The sequence below is a fragment of the Myotis lucifugus genome, unplaced genomic scaffold, assembly GCF_000147115.1.
Source record: "Myotis lucifugus unplaced genomic scaffold, Myoluc2.0 scaffold_608, whole genome shotgun sequence".
NCBI lineage: Eukaryota > Metazoa > Chordata > Mammalia > Chiroptera > Vespertilionidae > Myotis > Myotis lucifugus.
This window is the reverse complement of record NW_005871656.1, coordinates 23,507-36,144: the sequence shown is the minus strand read 5'-3', so window position 1 is coordinate 36,144 and position 12,638 is coordinate 23,507. Positions and strand designations below refer to the sequence as shown.

Below are 12,638 nucleotides of genomic sequence, written 5' to 3'. Positions count from 1 at the left end.
GGCCTGTGTCCTCCCTCCATACTCACCTCGCCCACTGTCCCTGTCCCATAGCATCAGCACTGTCTTGGTAGGTCCATGCCATGTGACCTGTCCTTGAAGGTTAAAATAAGCTTTCCCACTGAGATACACAGTCTGCTTTCCTGTAGCCCAATGTCTGTTCTGAGCATGGTCTCCAGGACTCCCTGGTAGAAATGGTCTCATCTCTCCTGGTGAGAGCCTCAAGTAGTGTTAACAGGCGTCTCCCATTAACAGATGATATACCGAAAAAGAAGGTGGCTAATGTGTTCAGGCCTCCCTCCCCGGATGTGCTGGCCTATCTGGACTTCAGCGTGTCAACTACAGGGATCTTAGCGGGTGTGAAGGTGGGTCCTTCGATCATAGTTCCCACTGCTTCAGCCCCTGACACGGGTGGGTAGAAAGGGTGTTCGGTGTGGGTGTGTACAGTCCCTTCTTCTCACACAGAGCCTGAAGCAACAGTGTTGTTCCTTAAAGTTTGTGTTTAATACCAGTAAACTCCAAAATTGGGTTAGTCTGAGATGAACGCATATTTCGGTGTTTTATGGTAATACCTGAACTTTCAGATTTATGGCTGACTTGCCTTGAGGAGAAGTGGCTTTGATGAGTCCATATCCTTACTGGGAGCCAAGCGCTTCATTAAAGTTCTTTATTATCCTGAAATCTCACTTAGAAGTATTTTCATGTGCCATTTCTTGAGTATTATTTGATTTATGTGGGGTTGTGAGCCAGTCATCCTTTAAGGAGGTAAATGTGTCTGGCCACTGCGGACAGCAGGCACTGTTGTTAATCCCTTTCCTCCTGCACGTCACTGAACAGACCTTGTGTTTTACCCCCTAAGATGTCACATGCAGCCACAAGTGCCTTGTGCCGCTCCATAAAGCTGCAGTGTGAGCTGTACCCTTCGAGGCAGATCGCCATCTGCCTTGATCCCTACTGTGGCCTTGGCTTTGCCCTGTGGTGCCTCTGCAGGTGAGTGGAAGTACAGTGTGCAGGTGAGTGTGCAGATAGGGTATGCATGCAGGTGAATGGAGAGAGAGAGCAGGTAGTTTGCAGGTGAGTGGAGGTAAAGGATGCAAGTGAGTGGAGGTAAAGATTATAAGTGAGTGTGCAGGTAGAGTATACAGGTAAGTGTGCAAGTAAGGAGGTAAAGAGTACAGGTGAGTGTGCAGGTTAGTGCAGGCAGAGGTGCATGCAGGAAGAATGTGCCTATAAGTTTGCAGGTAGAGTGTGCAGGTGAGTGGAGGAAGAGTGTGCAGGTAAAGTGTATGGTTGAGTGCAGGTAGAGTGTATAGGTGAGTGGAGGAAGAGTGTGCAGGTGAGTGCAGGTACTCCTGCTGCTGCACCCTCCTGCTTGATTGGAATTGTATGTAGTTCTTTAGAACTTTAACATTCTAAGATGCATTTTTGAGGCCAGTAAGTCAAAAATACAATTGTGAGTGGGTTTGTTTGGGGGTGGAGTGGGTTTGAGTATGGGTCTGAAATTGAGTAAAAGAGTAAAAATACATTTTTTAAAAAATGCAAACATTACCCATTACTAGTAATTAGGGAGAGACTACTTAATTCCATCAAATACTAGGAAATAGCAACAGGTCTTTAGAATTAGAACACTGAGTCCCCAGCCACCAGACCCTGTCCCTAACTGTGACTCTGGGTCCTTATGAAGTGCTGAAGGGACACAAGGACTCCCTGTGTATCATGCCCCTCCCCCCATAGTTTTTTTTTTCCACCAAAACTCTGTACATTGGGGAGAATTGTCCCCCTGTTCTATCCTTGGAAAAGGAACGAGGCAGCTACAACAGGCCCATTGGGTGCAGGCAGGCAAGGTACCTGAGGTGCGCAAATGATGCACCTGGGCAGAGCGGCTGAAGCTGACTTGACCTTTCGTGGCCCCACAGTGTCTACTCTGGACACCAGTCCGTGCTGGTGCCCCCGCTGGAGCTGGAGAGCAATGTGTCCCTGTGGCTGTCAGCCGTGAGCCAGTACAAGGCCCGCGTTACCTTCTGCTCCTACTCGGTGATGGAGATGTGCACCAAGGGTCTGGGTGCACAGACAGGTGTCCTCAGGGTGAGTGTGTCTGTGCCCAGGCCTGCTTGTGCCCTACTGTCCTCATCCCTTTTTAGGAAGTGCCCAAACCAGGGGTTTCTAGGTTGGCTCTTAACCGGGCCATTGGAATCTAAAAAAAGACCCCCAACACAGCTCCAAGCAGTTGGGGAAACAGAGAAAACCCTTACCAGGCACCAAGTCATGCTGGCTCTATGTCCCTTCTTCCCGGCACCCACCCTGCTGGGAGCTATTCACTCACTCCCCACCACACTTCTGTAGTAGGTAGTTGCTCCCTTCATCCACACACCCATGTGGCAGGATATGAGTATGGGGTGGGCAGGCGTGTGGGGCTGGCTTGGGCAGGTACATGGTGGGGGGCGTGGGGGAGCATGCGGAGGGGGCAGGTCTGACACTAGCACTGGGGGCATCTTGGAAGTGTCAGGGTGCCTGAGAACCTGGGACAGGATCTGGGAGAGCTCTGTGGAGCTATGACCAGATGAACTGAAGGACTGGCTGGTGTGGATGTGGAGCAGATGGGTACCCTCTAGCAATTCCATACTTAGAATTCTGTAGAATGAGACCGCAGCGGAGGAGGTGGGGTGTATGTTCAGGTCACACATGGGTCCCCTCAGGAGCTTCCTAAAGGAGTGTTCAGGGCCTGTCTTACCCTGCTCCTTCCCACAGATGAAGGGGGTCAACCTGTCGTGTGTGCGCACATGCATGGTGGTCGCTGAGGAGCGACCTCGGATCGCGCTGACACAGTCCTTCTCCAAGCTGTTCAAGGACCTGGGCCTGCCTGCACGTGCCGTGAGCACCACGTTCGGGTGCAGGGTCAATGTGGCCATCTGCCTCCAGGTAAGGTGGCTGGGCCAGGCACCCAAGACAGACAGTTTTTTAATCGTCGCTGTTCCTTGTTGTGCCGGCTACATCCATTTCTCATTCTCTGAGCCTTTAATGTTTCATTTCCAGTTTATCTTGGAAAGCTATGAGGGTTCTATTTTTAAAAGATATTCTCTTCACAAACAAGGCTTATTTGGAAAAAAATATTATTTTTGAACAGTGACCATTTCTTATCTGGAAGAATCTCACTAAGTTGGATAAAATATGCATTTAATTTTTTAAAACAACAATACTGTTTTAAGACATCTAGTAATTTTAAATTGAAACATTATTGTGATAATTTGTATTACCTGTAATTCATATTTGAGACATTAAGGTATTTTCCTTAAGGTATTTACATGAAGTTTCAGAAATTGGACAGATAACTGCAGTGCTGTTTACTGCTTCTTCAGGTGACTCTGGTTATTTTCCAGATTTTGTACTAGTATCTCAATTTCACTCTTTCTAAAAATATATGAAATGCCTGCTCACCCACATAGAAAAGACTTGTTAGAGGGAAAGGCAGCATCAGAACCAGAGCAGGGCTCCGGGAGAGCTGTTTCTTGTTTCTGGAGCCTTGGCTCAGCTGGGCCCTCATCTCAGAGCACTCCTGTCATGGGCCAACTGTGGACCATCATCCTTTCCCCCTTATGCTGATGTCCTCTCAACCGTGAGAAGACTGTGCTACCACTCCAAGCCTCAGACCCTTGCCATGTGGCAGGAGGAAGTGGGCTGGGTGCCCTCCTCATACCCCTCCTGTTGTAGAAAGTAGGACTGAGCGTCAGGCTCTTGGTGTGTAGTCAGCAGCTATAAATGAAGGCATGTCCTCCTTACTCGATATTTGAAGGTTATCTCCTCTGTCTGTTGGCATGTGGGATGCCATGTGTGATTGCAGAAGTCTTAATGAGATAATCACATTTGCCCTTTGAGATGCAGTGACGCATTTTGCTGTCTCTTATCGTGTGTTTCTCACGTGGCCTGTTGCTTTCTGTTTGTCTCCTGTGGCCGTCTCCTCCTGTCTCACTCTGCTGGCCTCCTTTGCCTCTGTCAGCCCAACAGGCTGGGAAAGCTGGCTGAGCAGGTACGACCTTGACCTCGAGGTACCTCTGTGCTTCCCCCATGAGTTCCTGTGGCCTTCTCCTCAACTTCAGACAAATACGTGTTTCTTTTGCTGTCTGACTTTGCTCACACTGAATATTATTTTACATATTATAAAAATGCCTCTGTAATAAAATTTAAGCAAAACTGTTTTTTAAAAAATTTAACATTCATAGCATTGCCTCTGGATAGACGGGCTGTTGAATCTCAATGAAGCAGTTTTCGTTACGTTGTCTGGGATCTTCAGAGAGTGATGTTGAGCAGAGTGTCCATTTAACTTGATGTTCCTTATCTAATAAAACAGAAAATAACATCCTTCAGTCAGGGTCCAAGTGTCAGAAGTGAGGAAAGGGAGAACAGCACTCTGTTGACCCTGATTGAGCCTCTGCTGTGCTCAGCCCTCAGTAGAATTAGGTCGGCTGGAGAGAGGCCAAGCCTGACCGATAGCTGGATGCAAATGCCCTCAAATCCTGTGATGGTGCTTTCACCATAACGTAGAGACCAGCTGTGAGAACTGAAATGTAAAATTGTACAATTTGGCATGTTCATTCAGTGTCACTAGTGTTTCACTCGATGTTATCAAGCCATGTAATGTTTGGATGGAAGGCATCAGTGTCCCTGGGCAGGTTCTCTGCTGGAGCAGAGATGCTGCCTTCCGGCGGCAGCGGGAGGAGCTGTTAGGTGGCTGTGCCGTGTAGATGCAGACGTGCTGCTCTTCTTCCAGGGCACGGCTGGCCCGGACCCCACAACGGTCTACGTGGACATGAGGGCGCTGCGCCACGACAGGTAACGCCACTGGTGAAGTTGTGCAGCTGGGTCTGCCCTGACTGGCCCTCCTGGCACCTGGACTAGCAGGTGGCTGGCTAAGCTCTACTGGGGAAACCTGGGTCTCCCTCTGCATCACTGTGTCCTCGAGACTCAGTCCATGTCCCTTTATCTGTTGTTCCTGTGATCGGGAAGGTGATAGGAGTGACCTAACATTTGCATTTAGCTTTTTATGGGGTTGAGGACAAGTAAAGCAACTAATGGCAAGGACTTTTTACCACAATACCATTTTAAGACAGGACTTAGTTTTTACATCAATAAACGTGTGCTGGGGGTCCGGGTCCCTCTCAGCTTTGAAGCTCTGATCCTGGTCTGAGCCCTCAAATGTGGCCATGCTGCAGTTCAAGGTAGACAGATTACTGTGGACAGGGCAGCTGGTTGGGGACGGCCCCCAAAAAACTTAGAACAAGCTTCTGCCCTGAGCTGTGCCAGGTGAGCCAGGCAAGTCGAAGGCACCTGAAGTCACTGTTCCAAGGTTACAGTAGGTCATTGTCAACAGACTGACTGTCATAGTGATAATTTCTGATGATCTTATGAGTTGCCTTTTTAGAGGTCATTACCTATATAGTAAATTTTATTCTGAAAATTTTCCCTTGTTAATTTTTAGGGTACGTTTGGTAGAACGGGGTTCTCCGCACAGTCTGCCATTGACGGAGTCTGGAAAGGTAGTGGAAACTGCACTTCTGATGAACACAGACGGCTGTGGTCAGGCTGGGCTGGGCTAACGCAGGAGGCCTCCTCCTCCCTGCAAACACACACAAGGACTAGGTTAAGTCTTAGTTCAACACACATCGAAAGCACAAAGCCAAGAAAGAAGGACTGCGGGTGCAGAAACACAGAAGGGACTCCCATTGCTGGGGCTCGCGGCCGTAGGGCCCCTTGGCTCAGGGCCCAGTGTCTTCACAGTCTTGGAGCAAGGGCCAGCACAGCTACCCAACTCAGGCCCTGGCCCAGGTAACAGCCAGGAAGTGGTTCCCTCCAGGGCCTTGGGCAGTGGGTGGAGTCCTAGACCCATCTTGCAATTTTCCATTGAAGCCAGTCCAGAAGACTGGGAGCCCATAGAGGGGTTGGGAGGGATGGGGGTGGGAGGAGTGAGGCCATCTGAGGGTGCCCAGGTTAAAAATGTGAGCACCAGGAGATGGGTCAGCAGACAGAGACCCAGGGGAATAGGCATCCTCAGAACCAGGGGAGGTTTGAAGGAAGGAAGAAAGCCCACATGGCCCGATGACGCCATGTGGTGAAGATGGTGTGCCATGGCCAGCAGACAGCAGGATAGTGGACAGGGCTGTGTGCCCAGCATGGCCAGGAACAGGAAGCTCCCAATCCATGCAGCCTACAGGGCCACCTGACTGCTTACACACTCCTGTGGCTATAGATCCCTTTGGGGAGGCAGCAAGGTGCCTGGAGAGGAGCTCGTGTGCGTGTATTAGGGAAGAGGAGGAGCAGCCACAGGGACCCAGGGCAGAGGACTCAGCTAGTCAAACATCCTGGGAGGGAGCATCGTCACAGGGAGACTAGCATAGCTACAGTCGAGCTGGGGGAAGAGGAGGTGCAAAGCTGTGGAAGCACACCTGCCATGTGCCTGCCTGTCTTTAGCATCACCTGGAGGAGACCAGCTGAGAGGTGAATATGGGCAATGACCTCCCCTTTCTGAGCACATTGCTGGAGCCCACGCTCAGTGGACAGCTTTGCTTATCCTTTTTGTATGCTCAGCATATTGCCCCTGTATTATTAAGTTTCAAATGAGTTATGCCTGAGGGATTTGTGTTCTGGAAAAAGCTCTGGCTTTAGGGTTCAGGTGGGCCCCCATGGAGAGAGGTCAGAGGCTCCAGCAGCATTCAGGAAAACAGGACTGTCCCACGGGTAGTGTGTGGCAAGGATGCAACAACAGTGGGAGGAGAAGAGGGTCTGGCACTGACCGTAGGCAACAGCCTAAACTCACGCCCTTCCTGTAACTGACCCCTCATCCCTTCCCACCTGCCTGGGGGACCTCAATGTCATCATCATTTTGTACGTGAGGAAACAGGACACAGAACAGGTGACCATGCCCTGGAATGTTTTCCATGGCTCCTGGGTATGAGCTGGTGCCTCCGTCTGTCTGAGTCGACACAGAGCAGGTGACCAGTGCTTGAACTGACTCTGAGTCATGGGCAGGAAGGGTTCTTCAAGGTTAGAGTTCCAGCCCAGAACTAGGAGTCTTGATGAAACCCATGGACAGAGTCCTTGCATGGCTGGGCTGGGGCACAGCTGAGCGGTGGAACTGGGTGGCCTTCTGCACTCGTATGCCCCACGAGAGGCAGGCAGTCCTCGAGTGGCCTTGTTGAAAGATCCCAAGTAGAACAGATGCTTATATAGACCCTCTCTGCCTCTCACAACATCCAAAATAAGGTCCATTCTTAGGAACTAGGGTCATTTTGTTAAGATTCACATATATTTTTATCAATTAAAGTCTTATTTCTGTTCATATTCAAATTTGGGTTGGCTTTAAATCTGATCACTTACATGTACACATTGTGTTGTTTGGATTAGCTTCCGAGGGCTGTTGGTTTTAATGTCATTGAGTCTGGAGTCTGGAGTCTTGTGTTGTCTTTGACATGGGCACGGTTTTCCTTCCAGATCCTCCCTGGAGTGAAAGTCATCATCGCACACACTGAGACCAAAGGGCCCCTTGGAGACTCACACCTGGGAGAGGTGAGGCTGGGGGTTGGGTTCTGGAACCTCATGCACCTCAGGAGCTGCTCCTCCACCTCTTCCCATCTGCCAAGCTATTTGGTCCTTTCCCCCCAGGCACATTTGTGCTCCTGTACCCAGTACTTGGGTAGGATTTCATGGATCCATGGGATGAGTCTCCACTCTGGGTTCCCTACCAGCAGAGGGAAACCTTGAGTTTTGTAGGTACTTGGAGACCCTAGAAGCCACAAAGGAACCCGCAACATGGAGAAAGCAGCTGTGTCTTAAAACACAGTTCCTGCACCAAGCCAGGAGCCACAGCCCTGAGGGAGGGGCTGGCACTGCACAGACACTGAGATGGGAGGCGGGATCCTCTACTCCTGAGGATACGTCCCCTGGACACACACAGGCTGTGTAAGAATCATTGTGTTGACATACCTGCATTTATGCATATGTATCCAGTGTAATGAGACAGGTGGGACTTACTACCGGAGGCCAGGGTGGCAGGGAGAGTGCAGGTTACAGCCTGAGTGCCCACGTTGGTTCTGTTATGGTGGGAATGGTCTTATCTTCCCAGTTCCAGGCCCTGAGGACATGCCATGGAACCTATGTCCTGGCATCAGGGTCTCTGGTGTGGACAACCTCCGGGGTCCTGGTAGATGGCACTCAAGGGCAGTCATACAGACACTGCCCAGTCTCAGTCTAACTGAGACGAGGGTGTGAGTGAGCCTGGGGGACTCCCAGGGGTTGCTCGATGTCCTAATGGGAAGATGTGCCAGTCCCAGGGTTGGGTGGGGTCGGTGTGGGGCCTCCCTTCTGGCCACTGGACCTAGGCCTGTTAGGGTAACATGGTGCCCCCAAGATGGTCATGGAGGGTCTGTGCTAACCTGGGCCCCACCTCTTGTGGCAGAAGCCCTTGTCAGCTTCCCTGTCTCCTCTTAGGATGCTGCCTTATGGGGACATCTAGAGCCAGGTGCTTGATCTGGGGAGCTGACTATGGGTCCTGGATGGGCTCTGTATTTAGAAGGACACCCCAAGGGGCCCTAATACACTGGGTACTGCTAGCATGTGTGCACCCGAGAGTATATGGATGTATATAAACTCACACATACAGGTAAGTCTGGTGCAGGGTTTGCCCACTCAGTGAGCCTCACTCCATCACTCTTGCCCATGTGGACCTATACATCGCTCCCCATCCTTATTGACAACAGTAGTTTGATGTGAGGAGTGGGAGTCACCCTGTGAGCGCATCTACATCACAGAGTCCTGGAGAGGAACACTCCATTTGAAGGAGAGAAAGTTACTTGTTTGCTTTCCATACCTACAATTTTAACTTAGTTCACAGGATAAGAGACACTGAAAATGCCCTGCCTTTTTGCAGTGTTTTAAGTTCTCTTGGCAAGTGGATGTCTCATGATAATCTGTGCTCAGCTCATTCTTGTCCTTTGGGCCCCACAGATCTGGGTTAGCAGCCCCCACAATGCCACAGGCTACTACACTGTCCATGGAGAGGAAGCACTTCATGCTGACCACTTCAGTGCCCGACTGAGCTTTGGAGACACCCAGACCATTTGGGCAAGGACTGGCTACTTGGGCTTCCTTCGGAGAACGGAGCTCACTGATGCCAGTGGAGGTGAGGGGTTACGGTGACCCCGTGTCAGCACTGTTGGGGGTGAGGGGCTCTGTCCACAGCCCACAGGGTCTGCTGCTGCAGCTTGTGAGCCTGACAGGCACGTGCAGCATCTCAGGGATTCCTGCTGACTCACCACACCCCTTGCAAGGAGCTTGTATCTTTGGGTGTGGGGTAAAGGATGAGCTCTGACAGTGGTGTTCTCTGAAAATTACTATTTTTCCCTTTGTGACCGTCCTCACTGTTCTTGGACCCTCGGCCTCTGCTGAATTTGTGGGGTTGTTGGTAATGCTGTCAAGTCCTCCCCCAGCCAGAGCCCTAGGCAGAGCCACCTGCATGTTTCACCAGCTGTGGGTAGCACCCTCCCCACACACGACCCGTCATAACTGCAAAGTCCTTAGGCCCCAGCAGGCCAGCCAAATCAAGTCAGAACTTTTGGTAGCCCCTGTAGATGCTGTTTTGTTTCCAGAAATAGTAAATATTATTTTTAAATATATATTCACACATTGACGTAATTCTTTGGAATCAAGGGCATGGACAGCACCTTTATCAGGCTCTGCTGCACGCCTCACCCATTTGGAAGCTTGGTTTTCAAGTGATGTTGGAATAGTGAGCTCCCTGTTCCAGAGAGCCCAACTCAGGTTGACACAGATGTGTGGAGGCCCAGATTGCACTGTGCCTTTCTGAGGTGTGCAAACTGTGCCCTTCATAGAGCGACATGACGCACTCTATGTGGTTGGGTCTCTGGATGAAACACTGGAGCTGAGAGGCATGCGGTACCACCCCATCGACATCGAGACATCTGTGATCCGAGCACACAGGAGCATCGCCGAGTGGTAAGAACCCAGAGGAGGGCAAGTCCCACCCAGGCCCTCATCTGGGGCAGAGCCAGGGACTGAGGGGCATCTGCCTGGTCACGTTTCCAGCAGACCCCGATTACAGGCACATGTTGGCAAAGCCTCCTCTCCCAGAGCTGGCCCTGGGCTCTCCAGACCTGCTCTAGGAAACACGCAGCAGAGACCCCTTGTGCGGCCCTTTGGTTTTGCTTGGGCTTTCCTTTTTTCCTAGTCAGTTTTAAACCAAGCGTTTGACCCTGAATGAACAGGCAAAGTGTGAGGTCTCCACAGTTTTCCTGGTGTTTCTGCTTTTAATGTGAATTTTCTCATTTAAATGGTTGTGATTCATAATTTCTTCACTTTGTAGGGAGCTTGCATTGGGACAGGCTCAGCTTTCAACATCAAATAATGAATGCTTCTAATTTTTAGCAAGAACTTTCATTAGAATAGATAGTCCTAGACAGCACATTTAGCCTAGCCTTTCAGTTGTGAAGGATGTTCAGCAGCAGCGCAGTGTCAATAAATATACTTGTATTTTTACTCTCCTCTGTTTGGCATCATTTCCCATGTATCTGTTGGTCCTCAGAAGCTGATGTCCATGCCATGTGATGCCATCTGTCTTCTCCCTGCAGTGCCGTGTTCACCTGGACCAACCTGCTGGTGGTGGTGGTGGAGCTGGATGGGCTGGAGCAGGACGCACTGGACCTAGTGGCCCTAGTGACAAATGTGGTGCTGGAGGAGCATCACCTGGTCGTCGGTGTAGTGGTCATTGTCGACCCAGGCGTGATCCCCATCAACTCTCGGGGTGAGAAGCAACGCATGCACTTGCGTGATGGCTTCCTGGCTGACCAGCTGGATCCAATCTATGTTGCCTACAACATGTGAGCACCTCTCACCAGCTCCAGGGTTCTGTCCAATGTGAGGCTTCCAGGGGTTGGAACCATGTGAAAGTGTTAGAACATGTGAAGACACTGCAGTGTGTCTGTAGCCACCAGGACAAAGGACTGCAGTCATCACGGAATACTGCACCCCTTGCCCTACTTTTAGAGATTCGTCTCAAAGTTCCCCAAATCTTATTCGAGAAGCCACTTCCTGAATTATTTGAAGGAATATTTTAATCTTCAAGGACATTTACAAAAACATAAATGTCAGTATTTTAACAGTTAGGGTGACTGGGAAAGGAAATGAAAGGCCTGGCCATGGGTATCATGAGGAATTGCAGGTGTGCAATTTGTTCTCTACTGTATTGCAAGTTTGCACTTTTTAGACTAAAAATATAGTTCTTGATTTAAAAAATTCAATTATTTATTCCCACTTCAAATGACAAGTTTATATGTAGAATTTAAGCTAGTAAGGATTTGAGGCCCCAGTACAACTGATTCACAGGGAGGAACAGAGCCCAAAGAGGCTGATGGGAAGGGTAGCAAGACCTGCCCACTCCTCCTACCCTGGCTCTTGGGCCCCAAACCAGGCACTCTAGTTACAGGGTGCTTCCGCTCTCCCAGTTTATTGAAACAGGTGTGTCCGATTGTCTGCACACATTGTCACTAATGTTCAGTAAGTGCATTTGGGGCTGTCAAGGTAGATACTCTGTTTCGGAAAGATAAACCAGCATTTAGTTTTAACCACTTTCCTAGGTTTGTAATTTAATGCTGTTTAGTTAAACTCTGTTTTCATAACGTCACAATATAAATTCTTCTCAATACATGGAAGTGTACTGAGTTATTTTCATCCCAAATTAACAGATTTGGAAGCATTGATGACAGTGTCTGAGGTTTTCACATCCTCAGTGCAAGGTAAGGCTCTCAGACCTCTGGGGAGAGCCTTACCCCATGATGAAGGTGGGCCTGGTTACCCTTAACCTGGCTTTCACATTTTGAGTTGTATGCCTATTAAATTTGGCCAAACCATATTCAGTTATGACTAAACGGAGCGATATTACAGTAAAACTAAATCAAAGAGAATATAAAATCCTTTAGAAACTTCTAAGAATTTGAAGTGAAGCTCAAATCTAAGACATAGAGTATTTTTATATAGCTAATAAAGAGTATGTTATGAAGTTGTTGGGTTTTGGGGGGAACTGTGGATGGGAAAGTTTATGGATCATGCATGCTTCATAGAAACAACCAGGTTTTTCTGGAATTAGCCTGAATCAGTGCCTAACAAAGCTGTTATTAATTCTCTACCATTTAAAATTCTCCACCAAATAGGTCTGGCTAACTAGGCTAACTCTTACATTTTACTCTTATTTGGCTACCAATAGCAGGTGCATTGTAGCTCTGTTTGCCTGTTGTGGTGGACTGCAGTTAGTTATGTTCCAACATACTGGAATTGTAATATCTATTGTAATTATGTACATAAGTCTGTGTAACTTATTGTTTGACATACAGATAACAGATATTATAATAGAATGGCCGGCAGGGGAAAGAACTACCTAACCCTAATCTTAATGTTGTAGTTTTGTAGCAAATATTGTAAAATTTTTGTATTGAAAGGTCAGTGTCAGTAAAACAAGGTGTCTTGTAAATTAAGACTTTAAGAAGCACATTAAAATGTTTTAAGATTACTCTCTGGGAATTCTGTATATCACACTAAAATTTTTTATATCATAATGTTAATAAAAGTTATTGATTTTGTAA

The 12,638-nt window shown here is 48.8% G+C and overlaps 1 protein-coding gene across 8 annotated transcripts in view; it reads left to right on the top strand.

Annotated features, from left to right (window-relative positions):
- The window catches only part of DIP2A (disco interacting protein 2 homolog A), an 80,216-nt gene extending 67,578 nt beyond the window's left edge, over positions 1-12,638 (top strand). For 5 of the 8 annotated variants that reach the window (XM_006104798.3, XM_023745969.1, XM_006104794.3 and 2 more), the window contains 10 exons: positions 253-362; positions 857-987; positions 1,914-2,082; positions 2,746-2,916; positions 4,763-4,824; positions 5,471-5,528; positions 7,480-7,554; positions 8,992-9,166; positions 9,876-9,999; positions 10,632-12,638. In XM_006104798.3, the coding sequence (XP_006104860.1) occupies positions 253-362; positions 857-987; positions 1,914-2,082; positions 2,746-2,916; positions 4,763-4,824; positions 5,471-5,528; positions 7,480-7,554; positions 8,992-9,166; positions 9,876-9,999; positions 10,632-10,884 (1,328 nt within the window). In that variant the 3' untranslated portion in view covers positions 10,885-12,638. Of the gene's footprint in view, positions 1-252; positions 363-856; positions 988-1,913; positions 2,083-2,745; positions 2,917-4,762; positions 4,825-5,470; positions 5,529-7,479; positions 7,555-8,991; positions 9,167-9,875; positions 10,000-10,631 lie in introns of those variants that run through there. The other 3 variants (XM_023745970.1, XR_001345801.2, XM_023745971.1) reach the window with 3 other exon arrangements.